The sequence below is a fragment of the Delphinus delphis genome, chromosome 7, assembly GCF_949987515.2.
Source record: "Delphinus delphis chromosome 7, mDelDel1.2, whole genome shotgun sequence".
Lineage (NCBI taxonomy): Eukaryota > Metazoa > Chordata > Mammalia > Artiodactyla > Delphinidae > Delphinus > Delphinus delphis.
This window is the reverse complement of record NC_082689.1, coordinates 7,122,746-7,142,963: the sequence shown is the minus strand read 5'-3', so window position 1 is coordinate 7,142,963 and position 20,218 is coordinate 7,122,746. Positions and strand designations below refer to the sequence as shown.

Below are 20,218 nucleotides of genomic sequence, written 5' to 3'. Positions count from 1 at the left end.
TTCCTGATCTTAAAGGAAATGCTTTCAGTTTTTCACCGTTGAGAATGATGTTTGCTGTGGGTTTGCTCTATATGGCTTTTATTATGTTGAGGCAGTTTCCCTCTATACCCACTTTCTGGAGAGTTCTTATCATAAATGGGTGTTGAAGTTTGTCAAAAGCTTTTTCTGCATCTATTGAGATGATCATATGGTTCTTATCCTTCAATTTGTTAATATGGTGTATCACATTGATTGGTTTGCCTATATTGAAGAATACTTGCAACCCTGGGATAAATCCCACTTGATCATTGTGTATAACCCTTTTAATGTGTTCTTGGATTCTGTCTGCTAGTATTTTGTTGAGGACTTTTGCATCTATATTCATCAGTGATATTGGTCTGTAATTTTCTTTTTTTGTAGTATCTTTTCCAGGTGGAATGGTGGCCTCGTAGAATGAGTTTGGGAGTATTCCTTCCTCTACAATTTTTTGGAAGAGTTTGAGAAGGATGTGTGTTAGCTCCTCTCTAAATGTTTGATAAAATTCACCTGTGAAGCCATCCGGTCCTTTTCTTTGTTGGAAGATTTTAAATCACCATTTCAATTTCATTACTTGTGATTGCTCTGTTCATGTTTTCAATTTCTTCCTGGTTCAGTCTTGGAAGGTTATACCTTTCTAAGAATTTCTCCATTTCTTCCATGTTGTCCATTTTATTGGCATAGAGTTGCTTGTAGTAGTCTCTTAGGATACTTTGTATTTCTGGTGTGTCTGCTGTAACTTCTCCTTTTTCATTTCTAATTTCATTGATTTGAGTCTTCTCCTTCTTTTTTTCTTGATGAGTCTGACTAAAGGTTTATCAATTTCTTTTATCTTCTCAAAGAACCAGCTTCTAGTTTTATTGATCTTTGCTATTGTTTTCTTTGTTTCTGTTTCATTTATTTCTGCTCTGATCTTTATGATTTCTTTCCTTCTCCTAACTTTGGATTTTGTTTGTTCTTCTTTCTCTAGTTCCTTTAGGTGAAGGTTAGATTGTTTATTTTAGATTTTTCTTGTTTCTTGAGGCAGGGTTGTATTGCTATAAACTTCCCTCTTAGAACTGCTTTTTCTGCATCCCATAGGTTATGGACCATCGTGTTTTTGTTGTCATCTGTTTCTAGGCATTTTTTTATTTCCTCTTTGATTTCTTCAGTGATTTCTTGCTTATTTAGTAACATATTGTTTAGCCTCCTTGGTTTGTGTTTTTTACGTTTTTTTTCCCTGTAATTCATTTCTAATCTCATAACGTTGTGGTCAGAAAAGATGCTTGATATGATTTCAATTTTCTTAAATTTACCGAGGCTTGAGTTGTGAGCCAAGATGTGATCTATCCTGGAGAATGTTCTGTGTGCACTTGTGAAGAAAGTGTAATCTGCTGTTTTTGGGTGGAATGTCCTATAAGTATCAATTAAATCTATCTGGTCTATTGTGTCATTTAAAGCTTGTGTTTCCTTATTAAATTTCCGTCTGGATGATCTGTCCATTGGTGTAAATGAGGAGTTAAAGTCCCTCACTATTATTGTGTTACTGTCAATTTTCTCTTTTATAGCTGTTAGCATTTGCCTTATGTATTGAGGTGCTCCTATGTTGGGTGCATATATATTTATAATTGTTATATCTTCTTCTTGGATTGATCCCTTGACCATTATGTAGTATCCTTCCTTGTCTCTTATAACATTCTTTGTTTTAAAGTCTATTTTATCTGATATGAGTATTGATACTCCAGCTTTCTTTTGATTTCTATTTGCATGGAAAATCTTTTTCCATCCCCTTACTTTCAGTCTGTATGTGTCCCTAGGTCTGAAGTGGGTCTCTTGTAGACAGCATATAGATGGATCTTGTTTTTGTATCCATTTAGCAAGCCTGTGTCTTTTGGTTGGAGCATTTAATCCATTCACGTTTAAGGGAATTATTGATATGTATGTTCCTATTACCATTTTCTTAACTGTTTTGGGTTTGTTTTTGTAGGTCCTTTTTTTCTCTTGTGTTTCCCACTTAGAGAAGTTCCTTTAGCATTTGTTGTAGAGCTGGTTTGGTGATACTAAATTCTCTTAGCTTTTGCTTGTCTGTAAAGCTGTTGATTTCTCCATCGAATCTGAAAGAGATCCTTGCCGGGTAGAGTAATCTTGGTTGTAGGTTCTTCCCTTTCATCACTTTAAATATATCGTGCCACTCCCTTCTGGCTTTTAGAGTTTCTGCAGAGAATTCAGCAGTTAACCTTATGGAAGTTCCTTTGTATGTTATTTGTCGTTTTTCCCTTGTTGCTCTTAATAATTTTTCTTTGTCTTTAATTTTTGTCAATTTGATTACTACGTGTCTCGATGTGTTTCTCCTTGGGTTTATCCTGCCTGGGACTCTCTGCATTTCCTGGACTTGGGTGGCTGTTTCCTTTCCCATGTTGGGGAAGTTTTCGACCATAATCTCTTCAAATATTTTCTCTGGTCCTTTCTCTCTCTCTTCCCCTTCTGGGACCCCTCTAATGCGAATGTTGGTATGCCTAATGTTGTCCCAGTGGTCTTTTAGACTGTCTTCATTTCTTTTCATTATTCTGTTCTGCGCCAGTGAGTTCCACCATTCTGTCTTCCAGGTCACTTATCCGTTCTTCTGCCTCAGTTATTCTGCTGTTGATTCCTTCTGTTGTATTTTTCATTTCAGTTTTTGTATTGTTCATCTCTACTTGTTTGTTCTTTAATTCTTCTAGGTCTTTGTTAAACATTTCTTGCATCTTCTCGATCTTTGCCTTCATTCTTTTTCCGAGGTCCCGGATCATCTTCACTATCATTGTTCTGAATTCTTTTTCTGGAAGGTTGCCTATCTTCACTTCATTTAGTTGTTTTTCTGGGGTTTTATCTTGTTCCTTCATCTGGTACATAGTCCTCTGCCTTTTCATCTTGTCTATCTTTCTGTGAATGTGGTTTTTGTTCCACAGGCTGCAGGATTGTAGTTCTTCTTGCTTCTGCTGTCTGCCCTCTGGTGGATGAGGCTGTCTAAGAGGCTTCTGCAAGCTCCCTGATGGGAGGAACTGGTTGTGGGTAGAGCTGGGTGTTGCTCTGGTGGGAAGAGCTCAGTAAAACGTTAATCCACTTGTCTGCTGATGGGTGAGGCTGAGTTCCCTCCCTGTTGGTTGTTTGGCCTGAGGCGACCCAGCACTGGAACCTACAGGCTCTTTGGTGGGGCTAATGGCAGACTCCAGGAGGGCACATGCCAAGGAGTACTTCCCAGAACTTCTGCTGCCAATGTCCTTGTCCCCACAGTGAACTGCAGCCGCCCCCTGCCTCTGCAGGAGGCCCTCCAACACTAGCAGATAGGTCTGGTTCAGTCTCCCCTGGGGTCACTGCTCCTTCCCCCTGGGTCCTGATGCGCACACTAGTTTGTGTGTGTCCTCCAAGAGTGGGGTCTTTGTTTTCCCCAGTGCTGTCAAAGTCCTGCAATCAAATCCTGCTAGCCTTCCAAGTCTGATTCTCTGGGAATTCCTCCTTCTGTTTCTGGACCCCCAGGTTGGGATGCCTGACGTGGGGCTCAGAACCTTCACTCCAGTGGGTGGACTTCTGTGGTATAAGTGTTCTCCAGTTTGTGAGTCACCCCCCCAGCAGTTATGGGATTTGATTTTATTGTGATTGCGCCCCTCCTATCATCCCATTGTGGCTTCTCCTTTGTCTTTGAATGTGGGGTATCATTTTTGGTGAGTTCCAGTGTCTTCCTGTCAATGATTGTTCAGCAGTTAGTTGTGATTCCGGTGCTCTCGCAAGAAGGAGTGAGCGCACGTCCTTCTACTCTGCCATCTTGAACCCTGTTCCTGTGTGTGTGTTCTTGTGTGCATATTAATTTAATGAGCTAGGTTACACAAGCTAATTTTTGTAAAAAAAACTTTTTATTATAGTGTATAGCTCAAAAGAGTTATTGGATATAACCACTCTCGTGTTTAAGATATAGATCATTTCCACCCTGATTGTCTCCTTCACTTTTTATTTTAAAAATAACTTCAAACTTACAGAAATATTTCAAGAACAGTACAAAAATTTCCTGTATTCCCTTCATTCACTTTCCCCAATCAACATTTTAGCATAATAAGTTTCTCATTCTCTTGGTCTCATATTATTATTATTTTTTTAATTATTGGAGCATAAGTTGCTGACAGTGCCCCATTATTCCTAAATATTTCAGTATGTTTTCCCTAAATGATAATACTCTCTCTTACATAACCTCAGTTCAACCATCAAAATCAGGAAATTAACCTAGATAAAATACTATTATCTAATCTTCAGACCCCATTCAAATTTCCCCAGTTGTCTTAATAATGCCCTTTATAGCAATATGTAGATATTATTTAAATATTTATATTAAAAATAAATATTTGTTTATATATGTTTTTCATATATTTTACATATTTACAAGTATATAAGATATATATATATACTTATATATAATATATGTAAAACTCATATGTAAACAAATATTTATTTATTTATACCGTCCCCTCTGGACCAAAGTTCAATCCAGGATCACATGTTGCATGTAATTATCACATCCATTTAGTGCCCATTAGAGGCACAGTTCCTTGTCTTTCATGACCTTGGCATTTTTGCAGAGAATAGGCTAGTAATGTTGCAGACTGTCCCTCAGTGTGGGGTTTTTAGATGTTTCCATGCAACTGAGTCCAGGTGCTGCATTTTGGTGGGTGCATCACAGAAGCGCTGCTGTGTCCTCTGTGTACCCATCCCAGGAAGGCACCATGTCACTTTGTCCCATTACTGGTAAAGTTAACTTGGTTAAGGTGGGGTCTGCCAGGTTTTCTCATTGTAAAGTTACTCTTTTCCCCTTTAAAATGATTAACTCTTTTGCGGGAAGACACTTTGAGGCGATCGAGAGGGCCTGTTCCTCCTCAGATGCTCACCCGCTAGTTTTAGCGTCTTTGGCATCTGTTGGTTCTTTCCTGAATCAGCTATTACTATGAAGGTTGCCAAATGGTGACTATTTCCATCATTCCTGTGACAGTTACTAATTGGCATCTAATGTGAGAAAGAGCTTTCCCTTCTCATTTATTTATATGGGTATAGACTCATGAATTCTTATTTTATTCAATGAATTATAATTATTTTTATTATTCATTTTGATGCTCAAATTGTGCCAGATGGTCCTTTCAACTGTCCCTTCAGTTGTCTCCTGACTCCTGTACCCTTTTGACAAATCTTCATCATTTTGTGAACATTTCCTTACTTTCTGGGGCAACAGATGTTCCAGGCCCACCTATACCTTTCCTGCCCCAGCCCTAGATTGAGCCCAGCCCTCTCTCCAAGGAGTCTGGTTCTTTTTGTTGGAGGGTGGTATTTAGGTGGGTTCATGGCCACTGGGATGTTGTTGCTTCTGGATCCTCTCAGAAGACAGGGCCGGGAAATGTGTGTGGACACACACACGCACTCACACCTGCATCAGTATTTACCTGTGTATAGTAAAAAAACCCTGAGTTCACAATGAAGCTTCCCCTTCCAGCTGAACACTACAGACAGAGTTCATTCTAACCTAACTCCCTTCTCTGGCAGTGAGAGATCCGCCCCCGTTTCTCCATATATTTCATTTGCTCGTTTCCTGCTCTGCTGCCCCTGGGCCTCTGGCCAGGCCGGCTTCTAAGGCTCCGATCACTTCCCTGCCCCAGCTACTTCCTCTGCCCCCGACCACTTCCTTGGCCCCAGCCCCAAAGCCCCACTGGCTCTGGCCACTTCAAAGGAAGTGCAAGGAAAGAAAGAAAAATGATACGTGTCTTAAAGAAAAAAGGAGAAGGGAAGGGAAAAAGGAAGAGCTGATCGGATTTTAAGGAGACACATCCTGGGGTCCATTCCAGGTCATATGGCTGAAGAGGGATTTCTGGATCTGAAGCTTTTCTCCAGGGCTCTTCCCCAACCTGCCTGCGCACCCCGCTTTCCCATCTCATCAAATGGCAGCGACATCAGCCACGTTGGAGTCTGTGATTCTTAGGAAGAGGTTTGGGGGAGAGGAGGTGCTTAAAGGTTCAGACCAAGCTTGAGGGCAGAAGAAAGACCAAGGAAAGCAGCTCAGGGGCTGGCAGAGGTGCGGGAGGGCAGAGGCAGGGCGGGAGGAGGTAGCTTCCAGACCGTGCGAGGTGGCCAGGCCTGGGCGGGGAGTCCTGCCCCTGCTGAGCTGATGTCTGAGTGGAGGAAATGCTGCTGGGGGCGGGGATTTGGCCTGGACAGCCAAGTTCCACATTACCCCTCGCTCTGCTCCATCAGTGCAGCTGCCTCTGGACGTGTGGGAGCCCCAGGGCTGGGGACTCCTGGGCTTGGGCTGAAGCCCGCCACTGCCTCTGAGGCCTCCGACACCCTTCCAGCCTCCACGGGCCCAGGGTCTCCCCACTGGGAAAACAGAAACAGTAATGACACCAGCGCCTCCCACCCCGCCATTCTCGTCACAGCAGACAAATGGTATTGTTTCCCTGCTTCAGATCTTTCTAGTGACTTTCCCACCGACTTGAAAGAAACGCTTTGCTAGAGTTGGGATAATAAGCACACTGCCCCACCACCACTTCTGCACACTTTCCCATTATTGGTAAAATTTCCACAATGCTTGTATATACTTTTCGTTTTAAAACGAAGCCTGGCAGAGCCTGAGGAGAAGGTGCCGGGCAGCAGCGTCTTCCTGGAGCCCCCTTGCTGGCTTCCTCCCAGGGGCCTCGCCTTCTTTCAGTTCCCCATTTAGTGACAGCAGACAGCACTGAAGTTAAAATTACCCTCTGGGAAAGTTCGGCCTGTGGGGTGCTCCGCCTTCCCCCGGAGGGTGTCTGAAAGTCAGAGCCCAGGAACTAGTTCTGGAAACACCACATTTCTCAGAGGCCGCAGCCCTGAGCTTCCAAGAGTCTGGACATCAGCTGTCCTTTGTTTTAAAGACCCTAGTGGTCTGGGGCCTTGTGGGGGGGCAGCCCTGTCCCCTTGGTCCGCACTTTCCCAGGAGTACTGTACCTGGACGAGCACAGGGGCCAAGCCGTAGAGTGAAGGGGTCTCTCCCTGCAGAGTCCAGTTCAGCAGCGCACATCGCAGTGTGGGAAGCTACAGCCTTTCAACTGTGAAGTCCCTTTTAGGCACTGCACACATGTCTCAAAACAGGGGTAAGGCCTGTCACTAGCCGCGCAAGGCACCTGGGGGACTACGTGAGGCTGAACCTAGCAGGGTCCCCTTCCTTCGAAAACTTATACGCTTGTGGGGAGGCAGGCATGGCTGGGCTTGGCAAGGCGCTGTCTGCAGGGACTCCCTGAAATGATCTTGCTGGAAGTCACCTGGAAATTTCCATAGACCTGGCAAGAGGAGGCAAGAGAAGAGTTAGGTATCTTGTTTCACGATCTGAACTAACCACGTTTTTTTTCCTGCATCGCTTTTGGTGATGAACATAAATTCATGTCCGTTCAGTCGATCCCACAAACCATGAGGGACGTCTGCTCTTTGCCCCGCACGTCGTAAGTTCAGAGCCGACTGAACGCAGGAATCGCTGCTCTGTGTTTTTTAGATCAAGCTTCTGCTCTGTGCGCTGGGGATCTGCCACAGAGAGAAGAAGTTTGTTCCTGGTGGTGGGAGAGTTGCCGCAGAGCAGAAATCCCATCACTCCCCTAGGGACACCACCCTGGGGGGCATCTGTAACTGTGAGGGCCGCTGTCTGCAGCAAACGGCTAGCGTGGGGCTTCAGGGTTTCCTTCTCTGTTTCAGAATGACTTGGTGAATCTCTTCAGAAAGGCAGCGGCTGTGGAATGAGGAATTGAAATCTGGTGGCCGTTAAGGATCCAGGGCAGCCCCCTGCCCCAGAAGCATGGCCGGTCCCCCTCCTGGGGTGAGGGCTGCCCTTGCCTGCAGGACACGCAAGCCTTACTTTCCCACAGCTTTCCTGGGCGTCTTGTCACCGTGGGCTCCGTGGGCTGCTTCTGTGCTGTGTGTCTCACGTTCAAGCCCAGACCCCCTCCAAATCCCCTGGCTTCCGGTGGCGTTTGGAGGATGGGAGGCACAGCTGCATGGTGGGAGGGGGGGGACCACCGCTGCTTCCTCCCTATGGGGCTGGCTTCGCGGAAGGCCTCAGCCCCGGCCTGGCAGCCGTCTCTGGGTCCTGCATCTGCCCCCCTTATGCTTGGATCAGGAGGGAAACTGCTCCCCTACTTCGCAGGTGTATTCCTACACCCTGTCCACTAAGTCCTTCTGAAATCCCCCCAGGCGAATGTGGCATCTGCTTCCTGCCTGGACCTGACTGATACACATGACAACCTTGTAGTTAGACATTTTACTTTTTTTTTTTTTTTTTTTTTGCCGTACGCGGGCCTCTCACTGCTGTGGCCTCTCCCGCTGCGGAGCGCAGGCTCCGGACACGCAGGCTCAGCGGCCATGGCTCACGGGCCTAGCCGCTCCGCAGCATGTGGGATCTTCCCCGACCAGGGCACAAACCCGTGTGCCCCGCTTCGACAGGCGGACTCTCAACCACTGCACCACCAGGGAAGCCCAGACATGTTACATTTTAAAGTGTTGGAAAGGCATCACCTTTGGCAGATCAGATTGAGGATGAAGGAAGGGGGTGCTCCCCTGCTACCTACCCTCCCCCCAGCCATTGCTCTGTGTCCCCAGTCCCAGGCCCACATAGGGTCCTCTCTGACCATCTCTCCCCCTGACTCATCCTGACCCTAATCCTGCAAGTCCATGCAAGCACTAATTGCTGAGCATCCCACGACGGCCAGGCCCTTTGGCACCATCTGGGGACACGACAGTAAGCAGATCTGGCCCCTGACTATGGACTGCATGGGCAGGCGGAATCACACTTGACCAGGCCCCCATCCCCATGGGGCCCCAGTCCTCCTGCTGGCCCACGGTCAAGGCACTGTCCACTTGGAAACCCCGACTCCCACTCCTCGCTTTGACTTGGCCATCCTGCCTGACAGAGGGCCTTTCTCGGCCCAGCTCAGGAGTGAGAAGGCCGTGGCGGGGCTGCTCCTTCCTAGGCATACGGAGCTTCCGACCCACCTGTCCAGATTGCACTCCTCACCCCCATGAGTGGGGCTGGGATTGGACTCAACCCTCATTCTCTACCTTCCTGGGAACCTGGGCCACCTGGGCAGCCAGCAGCGGTCGTTCACCAGGCCCTGGCTCCCTGGCCTCTGTGACCAGTCCAAGCACACGCAGTGTCCCAGCAGCTCTGTCTCAGCGCTCAGCACCCGCCCACCTCCTCCCTCCCTGGATCCATAGTGTTCAGATGAATGTTAGAGTGTTCTGTTCTTCTGCACGCTCAGTACCCCAGCGTAGTTCATCAATTCTCAGGTGTTTATTTTGTCATATTAACATCTCCGGAATCAGTTGCACCCGCAGCTTCATGGGGTGTCTTGGTTTATGCTTTAGCTTTCAGCAGTACCTAAAGCAATAGTGTCTCAGCATTGGTGCATCTGAAGCGCCATAGCTCGTGTGCTCTCTCAAACGCACATTCCCCAGACATCCTCCAGCTGAGAACCCTTTTCCAGACTCACACACGAGTCGTTTGACTTTGACTTTCTTTGATACTTTCACATCCTTTATCCATACGCCTAATGGCTTGTCATCCATTAGCTGTAAATTCTTTTGACAGAATGACACTTGTCACGACTGCTTTAACTGAATCGAGTTCATCGACCTTGTGTCGTGTCAAATTATTTTTGTTATTCCGCTCACTTTGGGTTTTCAACCTATTTCAGTTACTTTTTAGAAGGCCCGGCCTTTTGCTAAACGCTACTAATTTACTGAATAGCTTGAGCCACACGCTCAAACAGAGACGTGCCCTCACGTACAGATTTATACGTGCGTGCGTTGCATCCCCCACACAAATACGTGTGGGGAGAGAGAGACGAGGGGAGGCAGAGAGGCAAGTGTGGAGCCTGGGTGAAGGTGAGTGACGGAGAGACGGAGTCTCTGAAGGCGGTGGAGTCTCTGAAGGCAAACGCATCCTCACCGCTACTTGGGGTTACCACCAGGAACTGGGCTCAGGGACAGGTCTGAGTCCTGGTCCATTCCCAGATGTCTGCATCTGTCCCGGTCTGGGTCGTCCTGCCTTGTCTGCTCTCCCAACCCCACTTACCTGTGGCCCTGATGACTCCCACGTCAGTGCCAACCGTGCCGGAACAATAGGCACCTGACTTGAAGGTGGGCGAGTCAAGACGATCCAGCCTCGCTCAGCCCAGACCCCACCGACCTGGGTGGGCTTTCCAACGTGCACCCTATTTCCCTATTCTCCTTTCCCATGGGCGATGGGTCCCAGCAGCAGGCAGCCCCCGGAGGAACAGTTGGGCCCCTGACCTCCAACTCCAAAGACAGCCCCTCCTCAACTCATTTCTAAATCACATGAATGTCATTGACCTGTTAGCTACTATGATAATGGGCGTGACGCATAGGCACTTAGTGATAGGACGTGGGGGGCGCTCTGCTCCTTCAAGGCCTGGGAAGCCCCACCCAGAGGGGGAGCCTCTTTGGGGCTCATCCCTGTACCCACCAGCAGCCTGATGTCCAGCTGCCGCCGGCTCACTGCGCTTCCCTAAAGCCCGACTACATCATTCTCCTCCACCTGGGGCTGCAACCTCGCTCAGCATCTTCTTGGCTGGATGAGGAACACCCGGCCTTACACTGTCAGTTTTGCCATCTGTGCCGGGGGAGGGAGAAGTCCTCTGGGTTTCTGACTGGGCCAGTGGGGAGACAATGGTGCCGTACCTTGAGATGGAACACCAAGGAGGTGTGGGGCAGGGGACTGGACAGGGAGGATGGACGGGATGTTGGGACATGTTGGGTTAGGAGCAGTAGGGTACAGCACTGATGAGACCCTAAGCCTCCTGCTTGCAGTTCTCCCATCCTACCCTGCTGCCTGATAGCCCACCAGGGGGAATCACAGAGGTGGGGCCTTCATGTGGGCAGGGCTTCAGCAGGGGCAGGGCCTCAGTGGGCGGGGCTGGCTGCCGAGGGAGGAACTTGAGTTTCCTGCTGGAGCCAGCAGGCGATAAGGAGACCTGGCCCCAGGGCATTTGAACAGTCCAGTAGAATTACCCTCCTGCTCTTCTGTCATCAACAACAGAGATACAAATCAGGGAAGATTTTCGTGCAGCCTCAACCATTTTCTGAGTTTTGACAAAACAGAATTATATCAAATGAAAAATATAAAAATAAAAGCAAAACAATTGCTATAATAGATTTTCCCCGAGTTTAAAAATAAATGATCTTGGGGGTGGGGTAATAACTCCCCCCACCGAACACACACAAACATACACACAAGAGGTCTAGAAAAAATATTCTAAACTATTAAAAATAGGTCTCTTGGAGTTGTGGGACTACAGGTGATTTCTTTTGTTTTTTTTTTAATTCTGTGTTTAAATTGTTTTCCATAATGAAAATGCGTGACTTGGCAACATAATACTTTTAAAAATAAAAGTTTTTTTTAAACTGAAAGAAAAAAGTCTTTAAAACTGTCCTATCTGTGCCTTTCGCAGAGCGGCTCTTAGGGGCTGTGAGGGTGTGGGCGTCGCAGGCAGGCCCTGCGTAGGAGCCCAGGGCTTCTGACGGACTGTGGTCACTCTCGGCCTCGCTGGTCTCTGCTGCAGGTGACCTTTGGGGTTGGGTGATGTTCCAACCTGTTCAATGTGCTTCTGCTTGGGATTTGTCCTCAGGCATCCGAAGGCGTCCCCGTGAGGTTCTTCACCAAGCTGGACCAGCTTATCGAGTTTTACAAGAAGGAAAACATGGGCCTGGTAACCCACCTGCAGTATCCTGTGCCCCTGGAGGAGGACGACGCCTGCGACGAGCCAGAGGAGGAGACAGGTAGGAAGGGACGGAAGGGAAGGTGCCTCCGGGACCCCGCCTGCCATCTGAGTCCCACAGTGAAGTTCTGGGGTGTTTCTCTCACTTCAAGTGCTTGTAGATTGGGTGGGTCCGGTTATCAGGGGGGTGACATGGTGGTTAAAGACCAATTAGGAACACAGGCTCTGGGTTCAGACAGACCTGGGTCAAACTTCCTGCACCCCATATTCTCAGCTGTGTGACCGTAGGTGAATTACTTAACCTCTCTAAACCACAGACCTCTCTTAAAGAGACACGAAAAATAATATCTGCCTCTCAGGGTGTCATCAGAGGAGTCAGTGTAGATCCCAGCGCCTAGTACATAGTAAGCACACAATAAATGCAGCTAAAATCATTGTCGAAATAATTAGCTGAATTTTGCTGTGAAGAGAATGAGGAAGGAGATTGTTGCACCAAGCTGGAAGGATGAGAAAGGATGTTGCTTTATATCATCATTAAAAGAAAATAAAGTACAGCCCCTAAAAGGTATGTGAGAGTCAGTCCTACTGTTTAAACAGGGGAGGAACAGACTAATAGAGCGAGTGTCGGGCAGAGAGAGGCAGTGCAGCCGGGAGCTCCCCTTCTCTTCCCCTCAAGAGTTCATGTCCTGAAAGAAAGCCCTGACATACATAACTGAACCTCTGAACTGGTCAGGGCTCCTCCTAAGTCCCAGGGCTTGGAACCGAGACCCCCGGCGTCTCCCCTGAAGGACAGATTAGACCAGAGGTGTGGGGTCCCTGGCCTGACTCCGCCCATCCCTGGCTGCTGCCCGCCACGTGCTGGGCGTCCTTGCAACCACCTCCGTGAGCCACCCTTCCTCCCACCTGCCTGGAGACCCACCGTGAGCGATTGCACAGCTCATCGGCAGCCTCCTCTGAGAGTAAAGTCCAGTTCCTGGAGGAGACGAGGGCTAGGCAGAGTGTTTCAAAAGGAGCGCAGGTCTGCAGAGGTGAAGGGGACCCAGGCAGCCGTGTCCCTCGTCGCCTTCCTGGCCCAGTAAAAGGCGCCCTCAGCTGTGAAATAGGCAGAGCCGACATGTCCACGTGTGAGTCCAGGGTCACTCGCCAGTGCTGTGCCCGGGCCGTGCGTCCCCCAGCTGCCCCCAGGAGCCCAGGCTCGGCCTCGACACCGAGAAGCCATCATGCAGAAGTGCCCTCTGCACTTCCCTCTCACCCCCCACGCCAGCTTTTCTGTCCCTCCGGGCACGGCCGTCTAAAGAAAGACCCCAACACTAGAAAAAGACCCCCCAAAAGATCCGGAAAGAGAAGCACAATCTCAGGACGGCTGGCTTCCCTTCCCAAAAAAGACCCACTGTCTGCTTGGACCCAGGCGTCTCCCACCCCCAGTCCAAGGGGTCGGATTTGGCTCAGGTCTTCTCAAGGTGATGCCAGTCCCCATGGGGCTCAAAACGGGATCATAACCCTTGAAAGAACCCCAAGCCAGGTGAGGAAGGGAAGGAACGGCTCATCCTTTAAAGAGAACGTCCCCGGGCAACTCTGTGTCCAGAGCCGTGGGGCAGCCACCCCGTGTGAAAAGACGCTCGGACAGGAGGTTGCAGACCCCAGGGGCTCAGGACCCTCACCCATTTGTGGTACGTGCAGGATGGAAGCTTTCAAGGTGAACAGGTGGGAGTCCCATCTCCCAGGCCAAGTGCAAGTCATTTGTTTCGTATCTCAGTTCCCTGGGTGGAGGGAGCCCCTCACTTCCTTTCATTGTCTCTGGGGGTCTGGAGGGAGAGAGAAAGAAGGACAGAGGCTGGAAAGAAAGGGCAAAGAAAAGGGGGCCAGGGTGGGAGAGAGAGGGGCAGTGTGGCTGGACCTGCCTGCTCCCCGGCCCAGCTCCTCCCATGACGGGAGCCCAACCTCTGCTGGTCCAGGGCCCCTGCTCTGCCCCGAAGCCGGCCGTCCTGCTGAGCTTCTGGGGCTGCTGTCTCCAGCCGTCCGCGGCCAGCAGCCCTGTCCGGCGTGGCCATCGGACCTCAGCAGGTGTTTGCAGAGCTCCTCAAGGGGACAAACTCTGTGTTGGGCCCCGGGGCAGAGACCACCAAGACCAGGTCCCTGCCCTTGGCAGGCTCCCTGTCTAGCCCAGGAGTCAGCTGGCAAGGGAGCGGGGCCAGGAAGGGACAGTGCGGGCACAGACAGGTCTGTAGCTGGGCGCAGTGGCCTGGACCCCACGTGGCGGGTGGACAGGATCACCGCACAGAGGGCGGAGAGGGTGGGCCACGTGCCCCTCTCCGCAGGCGGTGATCCTGAGGGAGGGAGCGGTCAGCCCAGACGGCACTCCTGCTCTTGTCTTGGGTAGAAGGCGTCCTGTCTCCCCCCGAGCTGCCACCCAGAAACATCCATTTATCTGCCGGGCCATGCGAGGCCAAGGAGGTCCCTGTTTCCAACGATAATCCTCGAGCCACGGAGGTCAGCCGGCCAAGCCTCTCAGAGACGTTGTTCCAGCGCCTGCAGACCATGGACACCAGTGGGTGAGTCCCCACCTGGCAGGCCCCACGACACCCAGGTAGCTCACCCCGTGCTGTCTCCTGGAGATGCCGCTTCCACACTAGGACAGGTTGCTGTTGAGCCCGCCGGCCTCCCGACGGTGGGTCTGAGGGAGCCCAGCTCGCGGGGCAGCTCTGGCTGCGCGGGCACTGGATGGCCCTGCTCAGGGGCTTCATGTCTACCAGGTCCTGTGGCATGTCAGGGGCTGGTTCTGGAAGGATGGATGGCTCTCTGCTGCAGACGGCATGGCCCTGCCCCAGGCTTCAGGGGCCTATGCTGGGGCTTGCTGGGAACTCACATGGCATCTTTTCCCGTCCCAAAGACTCCTCCCGCCATGCGGTCCACTGACTCAGATGGTCCCAGTGGAGGAGCTGCCTGCACTGCAGCCTGGACCTGCTCTGGGCCCCATGCAAAGGAGGCCAACTTCCGTGTCACCGGGAAATGGGTCAGAGCAACCGTTCCATGTGTGGTGTAGACTGTGAGGTCTACACCGCGTGCCACTTCTTTCTTTGTGGTGGAAGGAGTGAGGTGCAATCCTTTTAACACTTTGTTTCACCTGCCCTGATCCAGGGCTCTCAGGATCTGGCCCCGTATGTGGTACCAGACTAGTCCATGTTGATGAAGTCCTGCAGCCCCTTCGCCTCCCTCAGCAGGCCCAGGCTGGACGATGGGAGGTGGAGGTATGGCTGGGATGGGGCGTTGGTTATTTTGCAAATCAGAGGCCCTGACTTTAACACAGGCCAGGGGATGGCTTCCACAGGGAGGACGCTCCGTGAGGGGAACTGTGTCCCCAGCACCCAGCATGTCACCTGGCACGGAGTCGGCACTCCCTAGATCTGTGTTGAATGAATTAATTAGTACACAGCCATCTCCATGTGTTACAAATTGAAAAACACTTTTTGTTTCTTCATGAGATAAAGGCCCTCCAAAGAATATCCTATTGGCAGGGCTAATGCAACATCTCCAGCTTGAAAGATTAATTTGAGACAGCCAGGGCTGCTCACCTACCATCTGATGTAGCCAGATACGAAGCAAAGGCCTGAAGGTACACACAGCCACCGGTTGCTAAGATATCTGGTGTTTCTATACTTCCTCCTTGACATTTCCTCTAATTTTTCTCCGGGCCCGCTGGGTTATATTCTCTGCACGCTCCTGGAATTCCTTGTGCTCTCCGGGCCCGCCGGGTTATATTCTCTGCACGCTCCTGGAATTCCTTGTGCTCTCCGGGCCCGCCGGGTTATATTCTCTGCACGCTCCTGGAATTCCTTGTGCTATTTCTCCAGAAGCTTACTATCCAGTGCTTTGAATATGTTGGGCCATTACCATGATTATCCTGATGTATGTATCCATATAACAAATGCTTATTAAAATAGTTCAGGCAGAGCCCGTTGTTTAGTTTCCTTGAGATTCTATTTCTCTCCAGGTTTAGGTGTTAAATGCAGGGCAGTCCTTGAGGAAATAGGCAAGGATGTTCAATGGTGCCACTGCCGCCCATCACCTCCTGACTCTCCCACGCGGTCTATTGGCTACATCTCCTTGTCAGTCCCTCCTCTCTAGGGACAGGTCTTCTCTAGGGACTCAGGGCCCAGTGGGGCAGGACAAGGTGTCCAGCCAAGCCTCCCCTCAGCCTCCTGAGAGGGGACGGGGGCAGCTGAGGGGAAGCTGGTGTGGCTTCTCAGCTAACAAATGGCAATGGAACTTGCCTAAAGCTTCTGCTTGGAGATGGAGGTGTGTGGGTGGAGCACATTGGAGGGACCATAGTGCCTGCCCTCAGTTCTCTTCTGGGTCATGAAAAACTAAGCTTCTGCCTTGTGTTTGCAGGTTAATCTGTGTTGCTTGTAAAATAGCTTTGTACACAGAGGACTGCCTTTAGATTATTCTTAATTATAAGACAACCTGCACAGTCTCTTGTGCGAGTTAATTAGATCTAATCAGTTAGGTCATAGTTAAGAAAAGACTGCTGAGTAACATAACCTTCTCTGATAAACAGAGTTTAACGTCTTTATGTCAACACTTTTCTACAACAAACATTTTAACAAATACCGCTTCCTAAAGCAAGTACTGATGGTCTCAAAGTTAAAGCCAATAGGCACGAGAACTGTTAAAGTACATATCTTCATGCTGTAGGAGAGATTTTTCCTTTTCAGCAAAACAGACTGAGGCAGAAACTGGATTTTTTTATGGTGTCAAGACTCAGAATAAGTATAGATTAAACTTAAATATTATGACAACTGGTACGTAAATAGTTGCTGACTTCTCAGGCTAAATAAGTCAAAATGGCTAATCTATGTCTTTTCGGTCTTTCATTGAACAACTGTTGCTGTTCAGGAGCAACAGCCTTTCATTCTTTCAAGGATCCTAGAGAAGAAAATATCCTGTGACCTCTAGCTTCAACTTGTTGCAAGGCTGCAGCAAAGCTATTTGAGGCTTGTATGAATTTCTTCACACACGTAAATCAACATCCTTGAGCCTTCGTTTCCTTGTTTGTAAAATAGGAATAATAGTAATATCTGGCTCATAACGTTGATTTGTGGATTCGAGGGGAAAAAAGAGCATAAAGGGCTAAGCAGAGTGACTGGTATGTTACGCTCAGGACATACTTGCTGTAATTATAATGTTCATTATTATAGGAACAAAAGCTCAAAAGTTATCCAGGAAGAAATGCTGCTGGGTGATAGAATGTAGAGGTGCGATCAGACCTCGGGGGCAGCCCTGGCGCGACGCGGCCCGGGCTCTGCCTCTGCTGGGCCATCCTGTGCGAGGCGAGGGCAGGTCCTGCCTCGGGCCCATGTGCTTCATCCGTAATTGAGAGGGACTGGACCAGACCAGGAGCAAGGGCTGGGGGTGCAAAGGCCCGGCACCTAGGCTGCCAATACCATACCCCCAGCCCCATCACTCAGCAGAGACTTCCCCTCGGGGCCTCAGATGACTGGGAACCTCCCTGACACGGAGTTCCAGGTGGCCCTTGGCTGTGAACTTGGAGTTGGCCTGTGAGCTGTAGCCATTTGCCATCTCTGGACTAGAGCATCCCTCAGCCCTCACATCCGATCTTTAGGAATTGATGAAGCAGGAAAACAAGTCCTCTGTACATTTTCAAAGCTGTTCTGTCTCCTTTTCAAAGGATAAACATTTCCCATCCCCAGCCGGTATCACTTCCTTCCACCTATAATGTTCATTATTATATATTAATGTTCATTATTCCCAACCTCCACTCCTAACACTTTCCTTCACTCTTTATGCTCCAGCCTCACAGACTTTTTGTTCCTCGAGGCTGGCCTCATTCCCACCTCAGGACCTTTGTACTTGACATCCCGCTGCCAATAGCTGGATGGCTAGCTCCCTCTTGTCACTGAGGTCCCAGCTCTGTGACTGCCTCAGAGACGTCTCCTTGACCCCCAAAGGACACTAGCACCCTCCCACCCAACGTCTCTCTAGCACTTTTCCCTATTTTATTTTGCCATGATGTTTACTAAAATTATCTTGTTTATTTACAGACTTAATCTACCGCTATACTTCCTTACTAAGACATCAGCTCCAACAAGGTCTAAAGAGCAGGGACTTTGTGCACTGTGTTTATTGCTGCATCCCAGCTCCCAGAATAGAGCTCAGGGCGGGCTCTCCATACATATTTGTTAAGTGAGTGAATGAATGAATGAATGGATGAAGAGCTGTTCCAATCAAAGCAGTGGGTGGGCTTAGAGGCAGCCTCCCTTGGGGCCCTTTACTCTTGTCTGACCTGATCTCCACCCCTTCAGTAAGACCCAGGGAGCCTGTCCAGGTGTGCGAATGTTCTCCTGGGGCCGGTGTCTCAGCTGGAGACTCTGAGAATTCAGATTTCTTCTTCTGCCTGTTACTGCTGGTGTCTATCGTTTAGGAACCGAAGAAGCATGCTGTTATCTCTCCTTTTTTTTTTTTTTCAGGCTTCCAGAAGAGCATCTGAAAGCTATCCAAGATTATTTAAGCACTCAGCTCACCCTGGACTCTGATTTTGTGAAGTCGGGCTCCTGCAGTCTGCCTCATCTCAAGAAACTGACCGCGCTCCTCTGCAAGGAGCTCTATGGGTAATGGCTGCCGTGAGGATGGGAGAGGGGAGACAGTGGGTGAGAGAACTAGCTCATTAGGGTGACCCCTGCTCTTAGCCCCGGTGTCCAGCTCCGGGTAATTGGGCTGTTGGTGGGGGCTTAGAAATCTGGTTGTTGGAGGTTTTGTTTTCATGGCATTTGAACTTGGTGGTTGTTGGCTTTTTTTTTTTAAACGAAAGTTAATTCGAGGCCAGTTGCTATGGGAAGGGGTGGGCGGGAGTACACCGCCAGCCCTTCCACACTTGCTAAGGATCCAGAGGCTACGGCTTCTGCTGCCATTCAGTCTTTCTTGCTGCAGCCGGCACATTTGATAAGCACGAAAGGGCACCAAGAGGAGATCAATTAAAATCAGCCTGTTTTCTACGTGGGTGGTGATGGCTCAAGATTGCCAGTGACGGCAGGTTTTTAAAGTGAGCCAATTCACCAAAACTTGAGTGTTCTGCTATTGAATTCACGGAAGGACCAATTGGTAAAAATTCCAGTTTCTTTTAGTGTTTTAATTTCATTATGTGCTTTCATTTCATTACCATTAAAATTAAGTTGAATTACATTTTAATTGTTAAAAGTGCAAACTTAAAGCTGATACACTCTCTGAAGAATTGACAAAAGGATTTTTTAAATGCTTGAAAAAATAGAAAATCACATTTAAAAGCATCTGAAAGAAATCACAGGGACCCCAAACAATCCCATGGCAAATGAAAGGTCAACATTTTGGTTGGAAAAATAGCTTTTCATGTGGGTGAGGTTTTATCAGCCTATACTGTTCTGTGTTTTATTACATACACAGCAGTTTCAAAATTCTTTTGTCAGTTTCTCTGGCGCCATATCTATCTTAGCTTAGTTTCTATGCAAACAAGAATCTTTCATCAGCAGTAATCAAATTGAACTTTCCTTCTAAAGGCTCTTAAAAAGCACAATCCGTACATTTGGTAAAGTTAACGAATAATTTCTTTGACAAATTGAGCCCTCATCAAATTGGCCAGTCAGGTTTACTTTCAAGGAATTGGCTTTCGACTGACGCAGTTTCAGCCAATTGGACCCAGAGCCGTCATTTTTAAAGATTTCCACAGAGAGTTATTGCTCCATGTGATGCTGTTGTTATAAATCATTCATCACTAGGAAAAACACACACACACGGCACTTCCTTTTCAAGAAACACAATTTCATCATGACTGGTAGCGAGCTTTTACTTCTGCGCCAGTGGAAATCCTGTTCTTTGCTGCTTCCTTGTCCAGAGGAGATCTAGCTTTAAGTCTCTCCACAAGTTTCACCCAGTACACTCAGCACATTTCCCCAGCACTGCTTTGCTACCTGGACTTTCCTAGAACCTGGGTCACCTCATCCTTATGGTGACAGCAGCTTCCTCAACATAGCTAGTTCTCTAGTTTTCCACAGGCCTTTAGTTACTGAACAGTTAACTTCGAGTTAGAAGTAGAGAGACCGCGTGATGTTCTAAATGCCCCCCAACATTTGTTTGTCTTCACTTCATAGGCAAAGTGATAGTCAGGCTTGAAGACGCGGTTAGGGATGGACTTTTAGAAAATCTTAGGAAAAAATTATGTTTCCCATCCCCCTGCAAACCCTGCAGATGTTGTTCCATGAAACTAACTATAAACTAGTAGATTTCAGACTGCTTTGATTGGAACAGCTCTTCATTCATTCATTCATTCATTCACTCACTTAACAAATATGTATGGAGAGCCCGCCCTGAGCTCTATTCTGGGAGCTGGGATGCAGCAATAAACACAGTGCACAAAGTCCCTGCTCTTTAGACCTTGTTGGAGCTGATGTCTTAGTAAGGAAGTATAG

At 48.7% G+C, this 20,218-nt stretch overlaps 1 protein-coding gene across 1 annotated transcript in view; it reads left to right on the top strand.

Annotated features, from left to right (window-relative positions):
- The window catches only part of INPP5D (inositol polyphosphate-5-phosphatase D), a 130,957-nt gene that overhangs the window by 51,658 nt on the left and 59,081 nt on the right, over nucleotides 1-20,218 (top strand). Inside the window, exons 3-5 of the mRNA XM_060015914.1 lie at nucleotides 11,670-11,820; nucleotides 14,140-14,311; nucleotides 18,248-18,388. Of these exons, the coding sequence (XP_059871897.1) occupies nucleotides 11,670-11,820; nucleotides 14,140-14,311; nucleotides 18,248-18,388 (464 nt within the window). The remainder of the gene's footprint in view (nucleotides 1-11,669; nucleotides 11,821-14,139; nucleotides 14,312-18,247; nucleotides 18,389-20,218) is intronic.